At 47.1% G+C, this 24050-nt stretch overlaps 1 protein-coding gene across 3 annotated transcripts in view; it reads right to left on the bottom strand.

Annotated features, from left to right (window-relative positions):
• Nucleotides 1-24050, bottom strand: part of ASTN2 (astrotactin 2) — a 700862-nt gene that overhangs the window by 298088 nt on the left and 378724 nt on the right. For all 3 annotated transcript variants that reach the window (XM_084898878.1, XM_084898877.1, XM_084898876.1), the window contains one exon: nucleotides 371-521. In XM_084898878.1, the coding sequence (XP_084755004.1) occupies nucleotides 371-521 (151 nt within the window). The remainder of the gene's footprint in view (nucleotides 1-370; nucleotides 522-24050) is intronic.

Raw genomic sequence — 24050 nt, forward strand, 5'->3', positions numbered from 1 at the left:
GAGTTTCAACTAAAACTTTCTTTTTTGGACATTGCATTGACTTGCCCCTCATGGTGCTATTAGAGATAAGACTGCCATGCCCTACCTCTCCACCCCATTCCCAAATGAGCTGCAAGCTTCCCGAAGCCAAGAGCTTTCAAGGACCTATTGTATATTGGGGACTCAAGTTCTAATATCCTACTTCATTCTTTCAACAATTCTACAAGGCATGTTTGATTGTCCCACTTTACAGATGAGGAAACCGAGGCAGCTGGTTTGCTGAGGCCACAGAGGTAGGAGTTGTGAGTAGAGTGATCCTCCTTGACTGGCTCCCTCAAGCAGCCTTGGCACCTTGGGCTACCACCATGTTCATGAGCCGATGGGCACTTACCACACAGCCCGAGGAGTCCACCCGGCGGTCAGACACGCACTTGAAGTTGCGAGTGCAGCCCCCATTGTTCCGAGAGCAGTCGCGGACTGGCCCAAAGGAGGACAGCAGGTCATTGATGGTTTCAAAGTAGGTGGACAGCATCGCTTCTTCCCTTGGAGAGAGAGGGGATGGTTAAACCCCAGAGACATCTAGGACAATAGATTTTTTAAAATTTGTACATTCATTACCTTCAATATAATTTACTATACATATAATCAGTGGTAGGCAAACTGCAGCTCTCGAGCCACATAAAGCTCTTTGGCCCCTTGAGTGTGGCTCTGCCACAAAATACCATGACCTAGGCAAGTCTATTTTGAAGAAGTGGCGTTAGAAGAAGTTTAATTTAAAAAAGGTTTGCTCTCCAAAGAAATTTCAATCATTGTACTGTTGATATTTGGCTCTGTTGACTAATGAGTTTGCCGACCACTGCATATAATCAAGAAAATGATACAATGACCTTACTAAAAAGAAAACAAGAAAAACAAAATAATCCAATAGGTTTATTATCATATGACATGATGTGTGTCTACCTGTGAAAAATAAGGTTGTATTGGAACTTTATAACCTTTATTTCATGAATCTTATAATTGTAGGAAGAAGGCATCCAAATTCCATTCAACCAATAGGGAACAGTGGCTGAGGAAGGTGAAGAAGTGTCTTACTGATGACCACCAGCTCACAATCACGAAAAATGGAGTTTGTACCAAGCTCCTCCCACTGCCCAACTCTTTAACATGCATCATTTATGTTTCTACATATTCCTGACCTCCCCGGGGCAACTCTTCAAAATGGGCACCCTCCTACTATTCTGACTCTGTGGATATACACCAAAACCATGTAAGGGGTGGGACTTAGCCCCAATTACACAGCCTGTAAAAGCCAAGCCACAAATATTGTGTGCAAGTCACACCATCAAGACTGGTAACAATGGATGTGGGAAGAAAGGTCATGGGATTTTAGGCAAAAGCATGATTGCTCCCAAATGAGATTCCCAAGAGATACAACTGGATGAGTTACCGTGACTTATGGCTCTTCCAGAATTCTATTAGGTGAGAGATACAGATAGAAGTTTCCGGAGTCTATATTCCTGAGAAAGGTCCAGGCAAGGAATAGTCTAGCACTGGAATATCTAAGATGCCCACCATTGCAGGAGATAATATGGGCATTAGAGAGGCACTGTGCTGCTCCATGACATGTGACTTGTAGAACCGGAACTGTGAGAGGAGATGCCTGTGCATGTGCTCTTAGCAAGCAGAGATCCTAAGACTATTGGTAATGTCCTGGGCCACCCTCTATCCCTTCTCCCATCCTTTCCCTCATCAGGCCTGGAACTCCAGGGTTTGGTCTGCTAACTTCTTTCCTGTTTACAGTCTTACTGCCTCTGTCTGATCTTTTGTACTGACTGCCAGTGAACTGTTAAATTCCAGCTCTAATTAGCTACCCACTGATCAACAGCTCTCCATTACTTATAGAGGAAAACCTAAATTCACATCCTTGGCTTTCAAGGTCCTTTATAAGTCTGGTCCCTGGGCTTCTTCCCATTCCCTAAATATACAGTTTCAGGTCAGATTCCCTAAAAACAGACTCTGGAACAGAGGAGTGCACATGGGGCGTTACCAAGGAGCCCACGTGGGATACCGTTGGAGGAAGTCTAAGGCAGGATTGGGCAAAGGAAGAGATTGGCCTGCAATATGGTTGATGCCATGTAGATAGTCAGCCTCAGCTGGTCCTAAGGGGAGCTCGGAGCAGCTGTGATGGTCTTTACAGATGTCCCTGACGGAGGCAGGGATCCAGCCAGTCATGGGCCAAGCGCTGCCACCTGGAAGGGGTACTGTTGGGTGAGGCAGTTTACTGTGGCTGAAAGAAATGTCCGGTAAGGGGCACAGCTGCAGGCCACTAGCCATGACCTTGAGATGGGAGGGCCAGTCCTGAAGAGGGAACCTGAATACCCTATGTGTCTTCACCTCTCGGAATCCTTAATCATGCTGTTCTGTATGATTCCCAACTTTTTGCTGGCCACACCCCACTTAAGTATCTCTCAAATCCTGATGCCCCCCTGTGACATGTAATTATTATTAAAAAAGTGAACTCCTATTCACATGGAGGAAGCCTAAACGGTCATTAACTTGGTCTAAACAAGCTTCCAAAGAACATGGCATTCATGAAAGAAAAAGAAAAGGACAGTCGAAGTACTGAGGAAGAAACCACTAAGAAATTGTTAATAATAATATGAAGTGATATGAAAAACAGCAAATGAAGTTTTAAAACATATAATAGAAAACTAAAATGCATAACTATGTCGCAGTACATATTTATGTACTGTATATGAGGCCCCAAGAACCATAAGAAATGTAAAAAATTCACTGTTAATAACTCATTCTCAAATTGTCCCCCCTTAAAAATCAAATTGCCCATGGTTGGAACCACTGGTCGAGAATGCTCATCTTTGCCTTTTTTCCCCCCCGTCACATCCTTAAAAAATCCTTCAAAAGTGTTCAAATTCATTCGTTCATTCACCCATATATCGCACTGTGTTCTGAGTGCTTGCTGTGTATCAGACACTATTCTAGGTAGTGGGGATGCAGCAGTGACATTGGGCAAAGCTCAGCTCCCCTGAGCTTACTATGTCTGACCTCCACCCATCAGTATCTTCCAGAGAGCTTCTCCCACAGGACTGCCCTGCCTACCCCCACCTCTGGGTTCCTGGTCCAAATCCTCCCTGCTCAGCCTGAAGTGCATAGCGAAGGAGGAGATGCTGAGGGAGCTGCCAGATCCTCTCTTCCCTCCTTAACTTTGCACAGAGTGCCTGCAGGTGACAGGGGTGGGGAAAATGAGTAGCTCCTGAGCTGAAGCCCTTGGTGGACTTATCACTTTTGAATCATGGAAAGAGTTGAGGATCCTGAGGCCACATTAAGGCTACTAAAATATTAACTTCCTGAGAGGGAGAAGTTCAAGTGGGAAATGAAAGGAGGAGATAAAGACAGAGAGAGGGATTGTCTGAGAAGGTGTGAGAACAAGGAAAAGAGATCAACATGTACAGAAACTGCTAGAAAGAAAGAAGAGAAACAAAGAGGCAGAAAAAATCATCCAGAAGAAGATGTATGTATGTATGTATGTATGTATGTATGTATGTATGTATGTGTATTTAGATGGATAAATGAATGGGTGAATGAGTAAATAAATGGATTGATAGACTGATGGATGAATGGATAATAGATGGGTGGATAAATGAGTAGATAAATGGATAATCACACGGATAGATGGATGGACAGACAGACAGATATGGATGGAAAGATATACACATAGATAAGACATAGATTCAGAAGAGTATCATAAAGAGAAGAAGATGGAGGCAGAAGTGTAACAAGAGAGACAAAAATAAAAATTAGGAGAAAGAGAGGAGGAAGCAGATTCTAAAAGGAGAAACTGTGAAGGAAAACAGAACAACTGTGTGCATGTGGAGAGGAGGAGAGGGAGAGGTGGGGGAAGGAGACAGAGAGACAGAGAATGAAATGCAGATAAAACACTGCATGAGTGGGAAAGAGCAGAGACACTAGGAGAAGAGACTGGGAAAGCTAAAGAGAAAGGAAAGACAGAAGAAAATATTCCCACCTGACCCCAGCCCTTCTAAGTGCAGACTCTGAGGTCACAGTGTGAGAATTACAAGGCTTGTAAAGCCTCAGAGAAAGGACCACGAGGAAGCCATGTCTCCTTCATTTGAGAGAAGAAAACCAACATGAAGTACCTCACACACCCCAGGCAGAGTGGGGGTCAGCAAACTTTCTGTACAGGGATCCACAGTAAATATCTTAAGCTCTACCAGCCACACAGTCTGCTCCAACCACTCAATCCTGCTTTTATAGTGTATAAGTGGCCATAGAAAACATGCAACAACAATAATCAAAATGCAATGAAGGAACATGGCTGTGTTCAGTAAAACTGTGTTTACAAAGAGACACAGCAGGCGGGATTGGCAGCTGCCATTCACATAGGAAACCTGCAGGTCATTCATTGCTGAAATTAAGACTTGAACCCAGGTATGTCCAACTCCAGAACCTACATTCTTCCTCCCCAATGAAGTTTCTTCTGAGCCTGAGTCTTCTCATCTGTGAAGTGGGAACATCTTTCTAGCTCCCAAACATGTAGAATTATTTTTGAGAGTGCAATGACAGCACATAAAAACTTGTTTTCCAGACTCTAAAACCCAATACAAATCTACTCGAATATTCATTCAAATATTTGAACACCTACTGCATGCCAGGTTCAGAGCTGATTAAGATTATCTCTCTTGCCTTAACCGGTTTGGCTCAGTGGATAAAGCGTCGGCCTGTGGAGTGAAAGGTCCTGGGTTCAATTGCGGTCAAGGGCATGTACCTTGGTTGCGGGCACATCCCAAGTAGGAGGTGTGCAGGAGGCAGCTGATCGATGTTTCTCTCTCATCGATATTTCTAGCTCTCTATCCTTCTCCCTTCCTCTCTGTAAAAAATCAATAAAATATATTTAAAAAATTATAATTAAAAAAAAAAAAAGGCTGTCTCTCTCCTGTGGACCCTCTCTGTCTCTATTTCTGCATTTGAGCACCTACTACATGCCAGGGACTGAGCTGGTTAAGATTATGGCTCTTCTGTGGACCCTCTCTGTCTCCATTTCTGCACCTATTAAGTATAGACACTGTCCAAAGATACTTCCAAGCAGCTCTGACACCCTAATTATTTTTTCCGATAATACTGCTTTCAAAACAGAGTTAGCCAGACTTCGCCTGGCTGAGAGAGGCTGCCATCCCTCCCTGCCTGATGGCTCCTGTGTGAACGCAGCACCTGGGCTCCATTTGGCCAAGCTGGCTGAGCCCCACCAGGGTGAGCATTAAGCATGGCTGGGAACAGATGCTGGCATCGCCTGCTCTTAATCAACACCTGGGAAGGTCTGTGCCACTCGCAGAGAGGTGTGAATGGATGACACGGGCCCAGGCAGGGACATAGGGATGAGGCCCCCAGGGGTTCAGACTAATCATTCTTTGCTGACAACAGGCAGCCTTGTTTCCTGGGCTCCCAGGGAGGGAGGAACCAGGACAGGGCTTGATAATAACCAACCTTCCCTCCCAGCCCACCGCCTTGGGTTTCAGAGAGCCTCCTGAGCCTTAGCAGCATGAGCAGCAGTGGAGACTTATGGCTAGGAGATAGGTTTGCTTCCAGATCCACTCACTGTGAGGCCATGGGAAGTCTCTGAAACACTGAGCCTCCATTTTCTCATCTGAAAAATGGGACTATCCTATCTAATAAAAGAGTAATATGCAAATTGACTGTCACTCTAACACACAAGATGGCCACTCCCATGTAGTCAAAGATGGCTGCCCCCATGTGGACACAAAATGGCCACCACAAGATGGCTGGCAGGGGAGGGCAGTTGTGGGCGATCAGGCTAGAAGGGAAGGCAGTTGGGAGGGAACAGGCCTGCAAGGGAGGGCAGTTGGGGGCAACCAGGTGTACAGGGGAAGGCAGTTAGGAATAACCAGGCCAGCAGAGGAGGGCAGCTAGGTGTGACTGGGCCAGCAGGAGAAGGCAGTTGGGGAGGACCAGGCCTGCAGGGAGGGCAGTTGGGTGCAACCAGGCCTGCAGGGGAGGACAGTTAGGGGCAACCAGGCCTGTCGGGAAGGGCTGTTGGGGACGACCAGGCCAGCAGGGAAGGGCAGTTAGGAGTGACCAGGCTGGATGGGGAGGGCAGTTAGCAGTGACAGGGCACCCAGGAGAGCAGACTGCAGAGGGGCCGATCTTAATCTAGGGAATTGGTGGAGGGGAGTTGGACATGGGGGCGTGGAGGCAGATTTCCCTGCGGAGTGCTAGTGGCCTGATGAAGTTTTGTCACACCAGGGCTTTCCCCAGGAAGGTCAGATAAAGCATGACCCTCACTCCTATCCCATCGCATGCACAGTGACCGTGAGTCCATCTGATCTCTGAGGACATCATTCCTTGGCAAAGAGCCTCCCCTTTTCCCTGTACTTGCTCCAACTCTTCAGTCACAGAAATTCTCCTCTTTACCCCTTTTCCTGTCCCTTGCAAATCCTATCATCATATAAAGAAGAAGAAAAAAAGAGGTTCAGTGACTGATGCTAAGGCTTGAGGATTATGTATTCATGAAAAGCCCACATGAAGCCATTGAGAGCCAGCATGGCTCTCATCACTGAGAGAAGCTCATTTCCAGGGGCTGCAGAGGGGAGCCACTGGCTTCTCAGGAGCAGCTGCTCAGAACGCCCAGCAGGGAGTGTGCCTGACACCCAGGGAGGGGGAGAACCTGGTGATCTGAGATGGCAGAGGGGCCTTCCCTGAGCCAGAAGAGCCCAGCACTGGAGAGCAAATGGGGCTGTGCCCTCTGGCAGGAGGAGCACCGCCTGGAGGAGTCCGGCTCTGCCTCACTCTGCTGTGTGTCCCCAGGTGACCCCCTCCCCTCTCTGGTCCTCAGGCCCCACATTTATACAACGATGAGGTGATCACTAAGGGTCCTTCCAGCTGAGATTTCAAATAACAATACCTACTAGCTGAGAAAACTTGAACAAGTTCTGCAAACTCTGGACCTCTGTTTCCTCATGCATGGGATCATGGATAATAGCACCTAACGCTTGGGTTATCATGGCAACTACATGAGATGACAAAAGCTCCTTGAAGGCAGGGCCTCTGTAGTGCTCACTGCAGCCTAGTACCTGGAAACGTGTCTGGGTCATTGCAGGCACCCAGATGTTGACTGGATGAATAAATGAATGGATGAATGCACACTTACGTGAACCACTCCACAATACCTTTGCTTTTGTGTGGTTGTGACCATTACTACCAAATAGCCTGCTTTACCTCAATCCAAATAATTATCGGACCTAGAGAACAGAGTTCCTAGCTTGGTGCCCAGGACCCCTGCGTCAGCCTGGAGAAGCAAAAGGGCACATCTTAAAATAATGGTTTTAAATGCATAAAATCAAATGCAAAAGGTATTCCCAAAGGAGCCACTTATCAAAACATTTTTAAAAAGCCAGCTGTACTATCATAACATGCCTGTTCTTTATTGACGTCTTAAATAAAGAGCTCCAGTAACACAGGCAATGACAACCATCAATTGGAAGTAGAGATGAGCATAAACTATATTTTAAGACATCCGTGACAAAGGAAACAAGGAATAGAAGGAAATGCCAAATTACAATGAGAGACTGGAAAAATAAAAATGTAATATCTCTCCGTCATTTCCCGGACCTGCAGCATGGACCCAGGTGGACAGCCCCTGCCTGGAGCAGCTTTCCCTGAACCTCTGCTGGTCTGTGAATATAACCGGAAGCAAGGGTCCAGATAAGGAAAGACAGGAAATTAAAATCTGACTATGATCACACCCAAATCACACCTTCCTGGAGGGACACATGTACGGCAGTGAGAGGACAGGGTTTGGAGGCAGAAAAAATTTTTTTTTAAGTTCTCAAAGGTATGTGCTTGCAAGAGTGACTTTCTTCTCTCTTGTTTCCGTTTCCTCATCTACAGGAGCATCATTGCAATGCTTCCTTGCAGGGTGCCTGGGAGCCTGGGAGCAATAAACAAAGCTAGGCACCTTGTGCTAAGATACAACCGCTAGGCCCTCTCTGTCCCCCTTCTCTTCCTTCTAGAGCTAGACACGTTTACAGCAGCCACCCACACGGAGAGCTGCCAATGGGCCGTGGTGGGGATGCCTGCCTCCATTCCTGGGTGCCAGGTCTCTGCTGGATACCCAGCTCTCAGAGGTAAACGCCCCTTCCCTGAAGCAGTGCACCAGACAACAATAAAGGCTGTAGAAGATGAAGCAGAGTGATGGAGAGTCCTAAGAGGAAGCAATGAATTCTTCAAGGACTGACTGCAAAAGGCTCCCTGGAGGAGGCAGCAAAACACTGGCTCTTAGAGAAAGATGAGGACAATGAGCAGGAGAAGGAAGGAAAGAGGGAAAGAGCGGAGGGAAGGAAGGAGGGAAGGAAGGAGGGAAGGAAGGAGGGAGGGAGGGAGGGAGGGACAGAAGGAAGAAGAGAGGGAGGAGAATCCACATCTTTCCTCCTCCTTTCCCAGGTAAAGCTAAAGCTCATTTCACCCTGCACGTGCTGAGTTTATTGATCCACATTTCTGAGGTATTGAACCTAGTGCTATTGACAGCAATAACTACCAACCAGGCTGGGGCAGAGAGAAGTTGCTGACAGCCAGCAAATCATACTCCTGGTGGTGGAGTGCCTGTCTATGCCAAGGGAACAATCATTAATTTCCTGTTCCTTCACCGTTACATTTCTTGGTCAGACTGACAAGTTCATTTCGGGGATTCATCAGGCCCATTAGAAATAAACTCCCTTCTTGTTCCGTGTTTTCAACAGCACCTGCCACGCAGATGATGGGCCGCTCAGGACTCACATAAACATCTCCAATTGCCAGCAGTAGCTCACTGGGGTGGTTAAAGGAAATCTTCCAGTGTTTGTGCGATATAATCAAAGAACCCAGTTCCCAGGCACAGAACCAGAGAGGGTTTCATTTACATTCCCACCGCCATTAAATAAACAACAGACATGCATTTAGCGAGAACACAGTCTGTTGGCATGCAGAACTTAAAATTAAGTATGCTGCAAAAGCTGTGTGACTCAGAGCAAGTCACTTAACCTCTCTGAGCTTCCGTTGTCTTGCCTGTAACAGGTGGCTAAATTGTGAATGGCACTGTGGATAAGGAAGGCGTGAGGTAACAGAAGGGAAATGGGTAAGATTATCTCATTAAGTCTGAAGATGAGCCTCTTGGTTACTGTGTCTCCGCATTAGACAAGCAACGCGTCTCCAAGGAGGGAGGTGACCTACTCCAGGCTGGTAAGTGGCAGAGTATGCTATGAATCCCGCCCTGCCTGAGGCAGCAGCTCACAGAGAGACAATTTATCACAACTTTTCTGAGCGATTTTACTCCTGTGCCTATGGCCGGGAGGTTAACATGGAGAGTACGCAGCTCTCCGCCAGCCTTCCCATAAACAAAGCCATTCCAGCCCATCTAGAAATAGTTCCGCAGGCTCCCGGTCATCAAAGCGACGTCCTTAGAATGCTGATGCCCCGAGTGGAGGCGGCGCATGTATTCACTGTGCAGTTTATTCTGCTCACAGGAGCCGGAGGTAGCCTGGCATCCGCATGAGAGCACATTTCCTCTTAAAGACTGTGGACGTTCTGCAAAGGTTTTGAGTAGTTCTACATTTGAACGTGGGCAGGAAAATCTCTCTGCTAAAAGACAATGGGCCCTATGTGGTGGAGCTTTTAGGCTGAGATACAGGACATTTCGCTTCCATTTACTTCACCGAATACCCACTGTTGAATGGCATTCCTCGCCACAGCCATTCTGCAGGTTCCATTCGCAGGCAGAAGAGGTTAACAGCAATCAGAAAGGCAGGCATGCAGGCATGCAGTTGGGAGCCAGCAGTCCTGGATTGTGAGAGGGATGTCCGACTGTTCGATTAGGCCTAAACAGGCAGTGGGACATCCCTTGAGGGGTCCCAGATTGGAGAGGGTGCAGGCTTGGCTGAGGGACACCCCACGTGCATGGATTTTGTGCACGGGGCCTCTAGTAGATATCTAAAAGCCCTAAGGGACCGGTCAACTGGTAGCTATGACAAGCACTGACCACCAGGGGGCAGACACTCAATGCCCAGGCATGGCAACATGAAACAGACTGATGAATCTCAGAGGGAAAAGGAGTGGAGGGGAGGGCAGGAAGAGATTAACCAAAGATCTTATAGAGGCTCAGTGCATGGAATTATGCACCAGTGGGGTCCCTCAGCCTGGTCTGTGGGGGACCAGGCCAAAACTGGCAGTCCCATCCCCCAAGGGGTCCTGGATTGTGAGAGGGCGCAGGCTAGGCCGAGGGACCCTACAAGTGCATGAATCTATACACCGGGCCTCTAGTATTGTTATAATTGTTTCCTTTTATTAATCTCTTACTGTGCTAATTCATAAATTAAACTTTATCATGGGTATGTATGCACAGGAAAAAGACAGTATATGTAGGTTTTGGTACTATCTATGGTTTCAGGCATTCACTTGGAACATAAACCCTGTGGATAAGAGGGGTACTGTATTCAAGATATGCTAACTATTAAATATGTAACATCTATAATGGAAAATCCTGCAGTGCTGGGAGGGTCTAGCATGCCCTTCTCCATGCATTACTGAACATAAAGCTACTCACCCCACCCCCATCTTCCAGAGAATATATAAACTTTATAAAGCTTCTATGTGCTTTAAATAGAGAAATTAACCAGTCATATATCTACTTATAGTATTTCACTTATTACTTTAGTAATATCCATACCCATGCAAAAAATCACATACTATACTAGTACATAATAAAGAAATTTAGAAATACTGCTGTTGCTGTATTTTTGTTTGGAAAAACAACAACTTTATTCCAACTCTTTACTGATAATTCCTGATCTAGCTTAATGCATCTTCCCCAGTTGTTTAAAATAAATTAGTAGAGAAAATACCCTTGATGAGTGTGAACACCATATTCCATGTGACAGCCTCTTTTCTGGGGAGTAACTTTGCAGAGTAAATGCTGTCTTTACCTACAAATATTTACAGCGTGCGGTCTGAGGGTAGATGACAAGTTAATAAGACAAAGGAGAGGGGCCTCACTAAACTAGGTGGGCGGCTGGCTTGAAGTCTTGTTTTCTGGAATCCCTGAATAAAAGCAAAAGAGAGACCATACCCACCCACATCTGAAATCTGATACCCACCCACATCTGAAACCTCATGATCATGTTGAGCAATGTCACCCCAATAAATTTAATAATAAAATAAAATGAAAAGATAAGACGATAAGTGAAGCTAAATGTCAGTCCTGGACAGACCACTGCATCCTGCTCACCGACCTCTAACCTATTTCTTTATTAGAGAAGTCATGCATCAGTTAGTCATATAGCGTTTAGATAACTGGAAGGACGCCCTTCCCTCAGACAGCCCATGGCCCTGCTCATTGAAGGATGGCCCAATGTTAGGATTGCCAGACTGAGCAAATAAAAATGCAGGGCACCCCATTAAATGTAAAGTTCAGACAAACAGCAAGTACGATCGTATAAACCATAAATCACAATTATTCCTTGTTTGCCGAGAACCCACACCTCTCACTCCAGCTTCTAGGCAGTAACGGCCAGCCATCCTATTTCCCTCCCAGAAGCTGCCGCTCAGGAGATTCCTCCTGCTGGGCCCCCAATACCTAGTGGACATTTGCCTGCCAGTTCTAGACTAGAAAGGACATAGACCCCCTTTCTGCCCTGGACCTGGGGCTAAATTTGGCTTTTAGACTAGATCTTCAAAAGGAAGTGGTGGGTAGAAACACAGGGTGAATGACAGTTGGTGTTTGAAGTTGAACAAAGGCTCTTGTAAACAGCTCTTTTAAAAAAATGTAATGCCCTGACTGGTTTGGCTCAGTAGATAGAGCATTGGCTTATGGATTGAAGAGCCCTGGGTTTGATTCCAGTCAAGAGCACATGCTTAGATTGTGGGCTCAATCCCCAGTAGGGGGCATGCAGGAGGCAGCCAATCAACGATCCTCTCTCATCATTGATGTTTCTCTCTTTCCCTTCCTCTCTGAAATCAACAAAAAATATATTTTAAAAAATGTAATGACTCCAGGCCTGGACAGGTTGCTCAGTCAGTTGGAGCATCTTCCCACACACCAAAAGGTTGTGGGTTTGATTCCCAGTCAGGACACATACCTAGATTTTGAGTTTGATCCCTGGTTGGGGCATGTATAGGAGGCAATCAATCAATGTTTCTCTCTCACATGAATGTTTCTCCCCCTACCCCCATCTCTCTCATTCTTTCCTCTCATTTTAAAAATCAATAAAAAATATATCCTCAGGTGAAGATTAAAATATACCATATATATTTACATATGTACTAGAGGCCCGGTGCACAAAATTTCTGCACTGGTACAGTTCCTAGGCTTGGCCTGCAATCAGGGCTTTTTCCCCAGCTGCTGGCAGCCAGCCCCACCTCCAGTTCCCAGTTCCCCATTGGATGGTTGGGGCCTGTGGGCTGTGGGCAGCTCTTGCATTGTGGTCTGCCCCCTGGTGGTCAATGCACATCATAGCGACAAGTTGTTCCACTGTTTGGTCGATTTGCATATTAGCCTTTTATTATATAGAATATATATATAACTCAGGGATTCCATTACAATTATAGTAGTCCCTCCTTATCCATGTTTTTTTTTTTTTTTTACTTGCAGCTAAACTCAGTGTGAAAATATGCAGAATTAAGCAATTCATAAGTTTTAAATTGTGCACCATTCTGAACAATGTGAGGAAAACTCACCCTGCTCTACCTGGGACGTAAATCATAACCACACTGCATAGCTCCCCACTTGTTCGTCACTCAGTAGCCTCTGGTTTATGAGATCAACTGTTGGGGGATATGGCAATGCTTGCGTGCAAATCATCTTTATTTTACTTAATAATGAGCTCAAAGCCATTTACATAACTTTTATTAGACTATGTTGTTATAATTGTTCTATTTTATTATTATTGTCATTAGTTGCTTACTGTGCCTAATTTTTAAACTTTATCATAAGAATGTATGTATAGGGTTCAGCACTATCTGTGATTACATACAGTTATGGGGATCTCAGATATTATTCCCTGAGGATGGGGGGGGTTATTGTATAAGGTGGAGGGGAGCCAAATGTTAACAACCCCAGAATAGCAAGAGCTGGTGCCCTGCTGTGAGCTCATTGGTTTCAGTGAATTCCAACCAGATCCTGACTCCTCATCCATGGGTAAGCAGTTCAGAGAGGGTAGGCAATTCGCCCCATTTCTCCTTTAACCCGGGAAGAACTGGGATTAGAATCCAAGGTCTGATAGGGAAGCTCCTAGGTGAGCACTGACTGAGGCTCCCAGCAGTTGTTAGGATGTGAAAGCAACTGGCTTTTCAGAAGTGTCCATGTTATTTATTGAAGGAAGGCATTTCCTTCCTGTGCAGTGATGAGGGTGGCCCTAAGAGAGGGAGAGTTTGGGCAGAACTCTCGGCGACCCAGAGCATTCCGAAAGCAAATTTAATACAGGCAGTTACCGATTTACAATGGCCCGACTTACAATTTTTCAACTTTACAACAGTGCGGAAGCAATACACATTCCGTAGAAACAGTACTTCGGATGTTGATCTTCCCCCAGGAGAGCGATGAGTGGAGTATGATACTCTCTTATGATGCTGGCATCTCAGGGAGCCACAGGTCCCAGCTAACTCTGCGACCATCAGGGGAAAGTACTGGTACTCCACAAGGTATTCACATGTGGGCTATTGTACTGTAAGTTTTCTATGCATGTTTGGGGTGGGTAAGCTTAAGCCAGTGGTTGGCAAACTGCAGCTTTCGAGCCGTGGTTTGCCGCTCTGTTGACTAATGAGTTTGCTGACCACTGGGATGGGGTTAATCACAAGGAACAACAACAGCCTGTAATTATTGCAATCAAGAGTCTAGGTCAGTGGTCGGCAAACTCATTAATCAACAGAGCGGCAAACCACGGCTCGAGAGCTGCAGTTTGCTGACCATTGGCTAAGCCATGATGTTCGGTAGGTTAGGTGTATTAAATGCATTTTTGACCTACAATATTTTCAAATTACAATGGGTATATTGGGACATAACCCCATTGTAAGTCGAGTAGCATCGGTACTCTATTGGTTAAAGCTGTCATACACATTAGCCCACTTTCAAGAAAAAGAGACAGAATGGGGGAGTGGCAAGGTCCTACTGGACGAAGTGCATGTGGGATAGGGGATATTGCTGTGGTTGTCTTTGGAAAATACAGCATATCACACTGTCTACTAGGAGCTACATATACTTCAGGAGCTACATATACTTCCTAGGAGCTACATATACTTCAGAAAATAAAATAAAGTGCTCTGCCACCATGGAGCTTACATTCTAGGGGGAGAAAACAGACAATAAAATGATAAATAAGTAAATTACATAATAAGATAGAGGTCATAAGTGCCTTAAAGAAAAAAGAACAGGATAGGGAGCACATAGTTCTGAGGGTGGGAGCAGATATGTATGTATGTGTGTGTGTGTGTGTGTGTGTGTGTGTGTGTGTGTGTATGTATATATATATGCCTAATATGCAAATTGTCCCCTCAGGAGTTTGACTGGGAGACCCGGAGTTTGATCGTTCACTATGACATATGCTTACCACCAGGGTGTGGCGTTCAATGAAAGAACGCCCTAGCCAGCAGCCAGCAGCCACCAGGTGGGGAAGGGAGGCCCTGGCTGGCAGGCAGAAAGAAGGCCCCACCCAGCAGCTGGAAGGCCCTGATCAGCCCTGATCACCAGCCAGGCCTAGGGACCCTATCCATGCATGAATTTCATGCACTGAGCCTCTAGTTTTAAATAAGATAACCAGGGGAAGTCTTCCCAAGAATATGGCATTTGAACAAAAATTTTAAGAAGATGAAGAGCGAATGAGCAATCCAAGAAGAAGGAACCACCAGTGCAAAGGCCCTGGGGCACAAAAGGCCCAGGTGTTTGGAGAAGGATGCTCAGTGCTTCAGAGGAGGGAAGTGGGGACACTAGTGAGAGGTAGGATGTTAAAACAGCAATAGGTGCTCATGTCCTAGAAGAGCTTTAGCTTTTTCTCTAAAAGAAAGGGAGGACTCAGAAAAAAAAAAAGATAAACACAATGCAACCTAAGCTTCCATGGCACAACTGTGGCTGCTTTGTTGAGGACAAACTGTAGAGGAGCAAGGAGAGCAGGAGGACCGGGAGGAGATACTGCAGTGCTCCAGGTGAGAGATGATGATGCTTGTGCCAGGGTGGTGGCCTTGGAGGTGGGGAGAAGGGTTTGGGCCCAGAAAGCATTTTGAAGTTCAGATATCCGTCGAGTGTAAAGAGAGAACAAGAGGTGTCAAGCATGACTTTACAACACCCCCCTTTCTGTCCTGTGGCATTGGCTACTCTTCTCAATGGGGGGGAAAAAGTGAGATTCTTGTCTTGGCCCCCTGGGTCCCTCTTCCTTGAGAAACGGTTCTTGCTTATTCTTTTAGAGCATTTCATTGGACTCTTTTTTTCTCCCTCCTGACGTCCACTTTACATAACTGGATGAGTGTCTTGTCTTTTTCCTGTGGAGCAGTAGCCCTGTGCTGCCATCTGGGACGATGGCTTTTATGACTGTGCAGGTGGGGAAAATGCTACCTTCCTTTTTCCCCTGTGGAATATTTACAAGACGCACTTGCTCTGAGAGGCCTGGAGTAAAAGGCCTTGCATTTCTCAAAGGCACTGGACCAGGAACTTCTATAGCTTGCATACTGTCTCAGGGCAGCGTAGGAAAGACCAATCTTGTCTCAGTGACCTTCTCCCCAGGAGGGGTCGTCAAAGCGGCCACATCTCAGTTATCAGGCAATTTTGGAGCCTCCTACGGCAACCTGTTCGCGAGGCTGCTCTGGCCTTTCTGGTGGCCTGCACAGTCCCCTGGCCTTCCAGCTGCTGCCCTTCAGGATATGCCACCACCCACCTGGCTGTCTGCACTGAGATGGCATGTGGAGGGAAGCTCAGGGGTTAGCACGCCAAGGCTGACCCCGAGTCTCCTGTTTGTTCCTTGACTATTCACTGCCCATAGCCTACACCTGGCACAATGCTGAGCACGCAGAAGAGGCAGAGACAAACCCAAGCTGGATCCTGCTCTCCATGTGGTTCATGCACATAAATCATGGTCATTGAATGAGAGATAAAGAAAAACTTGCTATAAGAATAATGCCACTTTAAAACACACACACACACACACACACACACACACACACACACACACACACTCAGGGGCCAGAACAGGGTCTGGGATTCAGAACTTGCTTCAAATTGCGGCCATGGCCGCTATATTTGACCTTGGGACAGATTTCTTTATCTTGGTTTTCCAGAAATCCAGTTAAAAAATTCTTTTGATGTAATAAATAGTTTTGCCCCCCAGTACGCCAGGAGCAAACCTAAGAGAAAGAAATTCTAAAGAAAAGAACCAGGATTCTGGGTCACTCCTGAAGTAAATTTATTTTCCCCTCATCCTTATTTCCTGTGGAGACTGAGAGCCAAAGGGAGCTGTGGAGATGGCAGGAGAGTGAAGGGAGGAGGGAGGAGAAGCAGGGAGGACCTGCTTAGACTGGTAGTGAGGGATCTTTCTTGCTAGAGACCTAGGAAGAGGCCTGGACTTTGTCATGCAGACTATTCTGGAAGCTGCTGGAGGTCCCGTCCTCCCCTGCTGTGTGTAGCTGTCCTGTGTTGCAATGATGGCCAATGTCAGGCTCTCCCCCTATTCCATCATGTGGGATTAGCTGGAATGGAAGGTGCTTCTCACCTGGAGGCATGCATCTTATTTGGGTCATTTCACAGGCATCTCTTTTCTTCTGACTTGTGCTTTAACTATAAAACATATCTTTTTTTCTGAGTGTTATGCCCAAGGAGTACAGCCCTCAACAAGGACAATCTCTGGCAATGATTTTTCTCTCTACAAACCATGTAACACAGAAAGCACAGACCCTAGGAAGCCACGAACATGATAAGGGGGAGACAGTGTCAAAAAAGCAAAGCCTCCTGGGAAAGGGTGACCCTGCCCATTCAAGTCTTTCCATATTCACCGAGCCTTGCTTTCTTCATCCATAAAATGGGGATATGGATGCTTAGTCCTAAGAGTTGCCATGGTGATCAGATGAGAGAACCCAGCATGCACCCTGGTAACTAATGCTGCTTTCCATAAACTGTAGCTGATAGCATCATCATGGACATTCTTACTGTGGCGGGGGCGGGGGGGGGTAATCAGCTGGGGGGTGGTTATCCACAAAGGGCAATAAGGACATTGACATGAAGAAAAACAGGATATGGAGTAGACAGACTTCCAGGCGGAGGGTAACTAGCCTAGTGAACATGAGCTCCTGAAAGCTTCGAATGCTAGGGCAGCTGCTCCTGGTTCCACTGAACCAGCGGGTCTAACCCATGCCTCACTGACTTCAATACCACCCCTGGGTGCTCTCCCTGCAGAGTGGCTGCTCCTGAACCCTCACTGACTCCCAGGAAGCAAGGCAAAAGGGCACGTTCATGTTCAGCCAAAACCTTGCTCAGTTCCGGCACTGACACCGTGACAATTAAGAAAACATTGAAAACCTCATTATTTCTGAGTCCATGAAATCAGATTTCTGATTCCACGGAGATTAGGCAGCAACATCACCTTTCAGCTCAATAAAGGGATGGTGTTTTTTTTTTTTGTTTGTTTTTTGTTTTTCTTTAAGTATAAGAAGCACATCAAGAGGAGGCATGTCCTGTTCTCAAGAGCAGGGAACACCGCAGGGGAATGGGAAGTGTGGCCCAGAGGGAGGACAGGGCGAGTCACTTTCTGGGGCTCGGCTTTGTGATGTCAGTATCTCCTGACTGTCTACAACTGGAGAGTTGGCAGAATTGCTAGGCATGAGTCCAGCTTCTGAACCCTCATGGCATTACCATGCAACCTTTTTCCATACCAGGCTGTGTACTGGCCATTTCTTATGTTTTGTGTGTTTACTTAAAAATCAACTCTTTTATATCTGAGGACGATGCCACTAAAGCAAAGATCTCTTTGAAGACCACACTCATCGCTTGTCCTAGCCTCCTGCTCTCTGCTTTCTCTCTCCCCAAAAGTAGCCACCGATATAAATGTGGTTTAAATCTTTCCAAGTCTTCCCCAAATAACGTTAAGTTTGTGTTGCCACTTTGCAGTCCTTTAAAAAGACTTTTCCATATATGTGCCCTTATCCACGGAACAGCTATGTGCGGTGGCTGTACTTAAACGGTGCCGCTCTATAAATATAACACTCTGCATCTTGCTTTTTTTCCCCTCGGAAACATGTTTTTGAGCTCTACCCGGGTTGACACATACAGATTCAGCTCATTCCCTTTAACTGCAGGGGAAGGCTCCAGCATGGGGATATGCCAGTTTTATTCCGTTAGGCCCCGATTGGAGCATATTTAGGTTATTTGCAGTGTTTTGCTATTACAGATGACGCCTCGCTGATCACCTGATACATATATACCTCTGTGTATGTATTGAAGGGCTTGAAAAGCTGGCACTTAAAAGCTAACAAGTGGAACGCTCCTTGTAGATCATGCTCAGCTGGGTGAGAAGCTGTTTCCTGAAGGGCCTCTAATCCTCAGGCTCTGGATTGGACCATCTGGTTTCCTGACTTACCGACACTAGGGCTTGGAGGCAACGCGAAGGTGCAAACCTCCCTTTTTAGAGTCAAAGTCGACCCAACCACCAACAAACGACGGACAGGGAGCTGGTGGATAAACAGCCCAGGTTCATTGACCCTTGGCAGAAAGCTCCTGGGCTCATCCTATCCCATCACCGCAGTGAGACTGAGTCTGTTTGCCATGTGGTGGTCCACTCGTTAACACACCTTTTTGGCTTTCCTCCCTTCCTTGTTTTAGTCTCCCTCCTTCTCCCTGGGATCCACTCTCAAATCAACTACCGGTACACAAATCCTTGACCCAAGGTCTGCACTTCACAGAAATCAATTAAAGTCTCTTCCCTGTGTGTGCCAGGGTCTATGCCAGGCAGAGGGGATTAAAAAATGAGTACGTAATATTTGATTCTGTGCTCTTTTCAAGAACATACCAGGACCCAGGTCTTCTGAGGCCCAATGCCTCGTTCTTTCGGGCATATTATATCTGTGCATTTTAATTCAATGACATTCTTAAAAAAAAAATCAATCGATCTTCCCAGCAATAAACATGACAAAATGCAATTTTATTATAATAGCTTAATTTCACGGCCCTTTTTGTGTGTAAAGACCTGACTAACATAGCCGTCCTTAGACACAGACTTTCCCTGGAAACCCAGCGGCTGCCTTGACATTCTATTGGCATCTCCATTTTTCTGATATATGTGTTTCTCCTCCCCCTGCTCTTAGTAAATGTTGATGTTTGCTTCAGCCCATCACTATTTCGCTCCCTGGTGAATTTCTCTTATTTATTGACCTGAGCAGAAAATCAATCCAGGCTTCATTTGCCATCCTGTTTAATTCTGGAGAATTGTGCTCTGTGGAAACTGTGCCCAAGTTACTAAGGCCTCAAGAGATCAGGACTGACTCCACAAAGCCTCCCAGGGTCTAGCCCTCACAGACTTCCCCTCCTGGCCCCTCCCACTTCCACCCCATCCAATGAAGAACAGAGACAGCCAAGATTTGATTCCGGAGCATAGTAAGTACAAGTGACGAGTACTGGGAAAGTGATGCTCTGTGACTCCAAGGCCAAGTCATCAAAATGCCATGCACACCCATCTCATTCTCTTGGAAACTCGGCCTCCACACTGTGCAGAAGCCCAAGTGGTACATGCAAAGACCCACTGGAAAGTTCTGGGCCCTCAGCTGCAGCCCTGCCTGAGCTCCCGCCCAGTTGGCAGCTGGCCCCACCCATTTGGAGTGCCATCTTGAAACCACCCCAACTGACCCGCGTAGAACCGAGATTAACCACTCCTGCAGAACTTCGCCCCATTGGAGACTCATGAACAAAATAAATGGTCAGCCAGACCACCAGGCTGAAACTCTACCACCAGGGCTTTGCTGGCAGCATCTAATCACTCCCCATAAGCATGTCTGAGGTCAGGGGGCTGGTATGAGAGGCCAGGCTTGGATACATCCAAACCCCAGTGCCAAGCCCACCTCCTGCTTTCTGGACATGCGACAAAGGCCCTCTCTGAGTCTCAGATTCCTTGTGAGAAGGAGAAAATAAAATGACACAGTTTGGGGCTCTGAGCAGGGTGGGTACCAGGGACTCAGTCATGAGAGTCTAGTTTGATGCTCCCTTCTTTCCCTGGGGAGGTCTGGAGCACAAAGGAAATGCATCTGGAAAGGTCCCTTTCACTCCAAGACCAGGGAGGCACCTGGGAATGCATTCACAGGGGACAGACACGATGCCCAGGAGCTTGCTTCTGGGTCTCTGCGGGGAATACTGTGCATCCCTCCCTCCACTTGTGGCTTCACTGAGCCCCACTAATGTCTGCATCTCAGACTTGTTACTGCTTGCACCTGGAAGCTTTGTCCAGCCTCTCTCATTTAGGATTTCTGCCACGTGTCCCAGTCACCTGTGCCCTACCATCCCGGCCAGCATCACACCAGAGCGTGGGTTGCCTGCCCTCTCGTTCGCCTGCACATGGCACGGACAGGGGCAGGGATGCCCTCACATGTGGTGTAGCTCCAGCACCTCCCACAGGGCCTGGCATAAGGTCCATGTGCAGAACTCCGAGTTTCTCACAGGGGGAAGCAGCAGCAGGGGAAGGTTACACAGGCTCCTACATTGTAGGGCAGACTCTCTCATCAAGCCACATGAGGCTTTTCCTAGGACACGGGGAGTCTCTGGCACAACCATGAGGTAACAGGCAAGACTGCAGGATCCACTCAGAGTCCCGTCCGGTGGTTCATAACTGAGATACCTTTCCATGTTGTGGTTAAAACCTTGTCCTGGGAGCCAGGCTGCCTGCCCTCCAGGCTTGGATACATCACTAAGAGCTGTCCAACCTCCAATAAGTTACTTAAGTCCCGAGGCCTCAGTCTCTTTATCTGTAAAATGAGAATAATGACATCACCTAGCCCAGAGGGTGGAAACTGTGGGATCAAATGAGTTCATATGTGTATACAGCACTCAGAACAATGCTTGCTTTGGTTTAGCGCATGTGCTAGGGAAATGTCAATTATCAGTCCACCTGGTGAGGGGAATCTATATCTGTACTCGGCAGCAGAAAGGCCAGGTTCACTTATATTTCTTTAAAAGAAATATTGCCTGGCCGGTGTGGCTCAGTGGTTGAGCGTCGACCCTGAAACCAAGAGGTCACCTGTTCCATTCCAGGTCAGGGCACATGCCTGGGTTTCAGGCTTGATCCCCACCCAGTAGGGGGTGTACGGGAGGCAGCTAATAGCTAAAGTTTCTATCTCATCAGTGTTTCTATCTCCATCTCCCTTCTTCTGTCCCCAAAAGTCAATGGAAAAATATCCTCCGGTGAGGATTTTTTAAATTCTCATGACAAACAGGGTGACAAAAATAACCTGACAGGCTGTGTAAAGCACATCCTTCCATCCTCCATGCAGTTCTGTGACTGTGCCCCAGGGCATTGTTTGGGGGTAGTGTCCAGGCTCTGTGTTTGTAAGTGTGACTGTGAGGCCCTGGCCACATGCTTTCGGAACCCCCAACCCCTTACGCTCCCCTAAGCTCCCTGAAGGCTCCTCTGTGGTCGTGAATTCTGCAGAGAGTGAGGGGCAAGCCCAGCCTCCAAAATGCTCCCCACCTTAAAAGCCTCCTGCCGCCACTTCCCTCCTGGGAGTCCTGGCTATTTTCAGAAACTAAAGAAACCATCCAGGGAGTTCACCTTGGACTTCACTTCTGGGGGGAGGGAAGAAGAGGGGTGAGGAGGAAGAGGCAGATTTTCTCCTACAGAAGAACGTGTGTTCCCTTTGAGAAGTCCTAGCGGAAACAAATGTACAGCCTATTGTGTGCTGACCGCAGGAGCTGGTGAGATACAAAAGGGGCATTTGTAAAGACACAAACCACTTAGCACTTCAGCAAGACAGGCACAGGATATAAAAGCAGAGGAGAGGCTGGAGGAATCCGCCCGGAGGGCAACGTGCGCTGAATGCAGGATGGCATTCACTCCAGCCCAACAGGGCCTTCTTCCTCTAAAGACACCACAGGCACTGCCAGCACGCAGGGAGCTCCAGTGAACACAGGTGCGCTGCCCTGGCCATTTCTCCCATTTCTCCCTGAGCAGACAGGCCCACCCGAACGTTCGCGGTGCCCAGGGCAAGAACCCAAATAGAAACCCAGGAATAACAACACCGAATATTAACAAATTCCACAACAAAGCAAGACACTCGATAAATGTGTTTGTCCTCCCCCTCCAACAAGCATCCCTTCAGAACAGCCTGGAAGGTGAGGCTCAAACTGAGCTTCCTTGGGTTTCCTTGGGCGGCCCCTACAGGCATGGTGCCTGGGACCCAGTCCCCAGTGTCTTAGCTTTAAGAGCCTCGGAATCACAGGTCCAAATGAGAAGACATGCAGGAAACGTTTTCTGCCCATAACCCCCAAACTGGTCTCTCCAGAATGTTCTTTCACCCTTTTTACCTTTTCATGCCTGCCCTTCATGGCCACACAGAGACAGAAGGCCCCTGGTCTCCATTGACCTGCCAAGCCTGTGACTTCTGCCAAAATCTAGAGAGAGGCCGCCTGTGGGTGCTTGAGGCTGAGTGCCCAGGGAAGGCTGCGTGGACGCTGAGTATCCGGCCGGTTGGGCGGGGCAGGAAGCCAGGCCCAGGTGAACTCATTAAATACCAAGTGCAGAGAGAATCGGAGTGATGACAGGTTAAGCAGATACACCTGGGCCCTCAGCCCAGTCAGAGACCAGAGCAGTGTTTCCCAAACTTCTCTCATGATGAGAATCACCTGGTGGAGTTGTTAAACCACAGATTCCTGAATCCCACCTAAGAAGTGCTAAACTAGAATTTTTGGGAACATACAGGTAAAACTGTATACTTAACTAGTGCTCTAAGACAATTTTACCTATAAGTTCCCCAAAATTCTAGTTTAGCATTTCTTAGGTGGGATTCAGGAATCTGTAGTTTAACAACTCCACCAGGTGATTCTCATCATGAGAGAAGTTTGGGAAACACTGGACCAGAGGAAGCATGTTGTTCCAAGTTAGACAAAATTAGCAGCAGAACCAACTATTCAAGCATTACTTTACGTGGGACCTGGACACAGGTGACTGAGGAAGTCCTGCTGCTCACTCAGGTTGAAGCAGGTAGGGGAGGGTGTGGAGCTCCAGCCCTCGGACTTTCCCCTCCTCCCTCCCCCTTCCTACCTCCTGTGGGCCGGGGACCTCCACCAGGGAATGCCAGGTGTCTGGGCAGCCCACTGTTTTATTCCATCCTCACCCCAGGATCAGTTGCCTCTCGTGTATGCCCCAAGGAGGGACCGAACCCTTGACCTTTCTGTGTACAGGACAACTCTCCAACCAAGTGAGCCACACCAGCCAGGGCTGGACAGCCCTATTTTTTATTTATTTATTTTTTAATAACACTTTCAGTTTTCATTTGGAAGGTGAATGATTTGCTTATGTGACCATCACACCCTCTGGACAACCAACTTGTAGAAGGTGCAATCTGGGCCTTGTTGCCTTTTGCACTCCGGAGTCCAGCAGACGGTGGCTGCTCAGGGAGTGTGAGTTGAAAGAGATCAAAGAGAGATGAAGGCCTGGCCGGTGTGGTTCAATGGTTGAGCATCCACCTGTGAACCATGGAAGTCACGGTTCAATTTCTGGTTGGGGCACATGCCCAGCTTGCAGGCTCGAATCCCAGGGGGCATGCAGGGGGTATACAGGAGGCAGCGATCAATGAATCTCTCTTATCATTAATGCTTCTGTCTCTCTCTCTCTTCCTCTCTTAAGTCAATAAAAACATATTATAAAGAAAAAAAAGAGAGATGTAAGCCCAGAATAAAAATACGGAGGGATGGATGCAGCAAGTTAGTACGATGCTTGAAATGTTTTTTACAAAAGCAAGGGAGAACTGGGAATACAGAGACCAGAGAGGAAAAAGGATGAGGTAAGAAGCTAAAAACACCTAAAGTGAGAACTTTG

This window comes from Pipistrellus hanaki, assembly GCF_964339955.1.
Source record: "Pipistrellus hanaki genome assembly, chromosome: 11".
Lineage (NCBI taxonomy): Eukaryota > Metazoa > Chordata > Mammalia > Chiroptera > Vespertilionidae > Pipistrellus > Pipistrellus hanaki.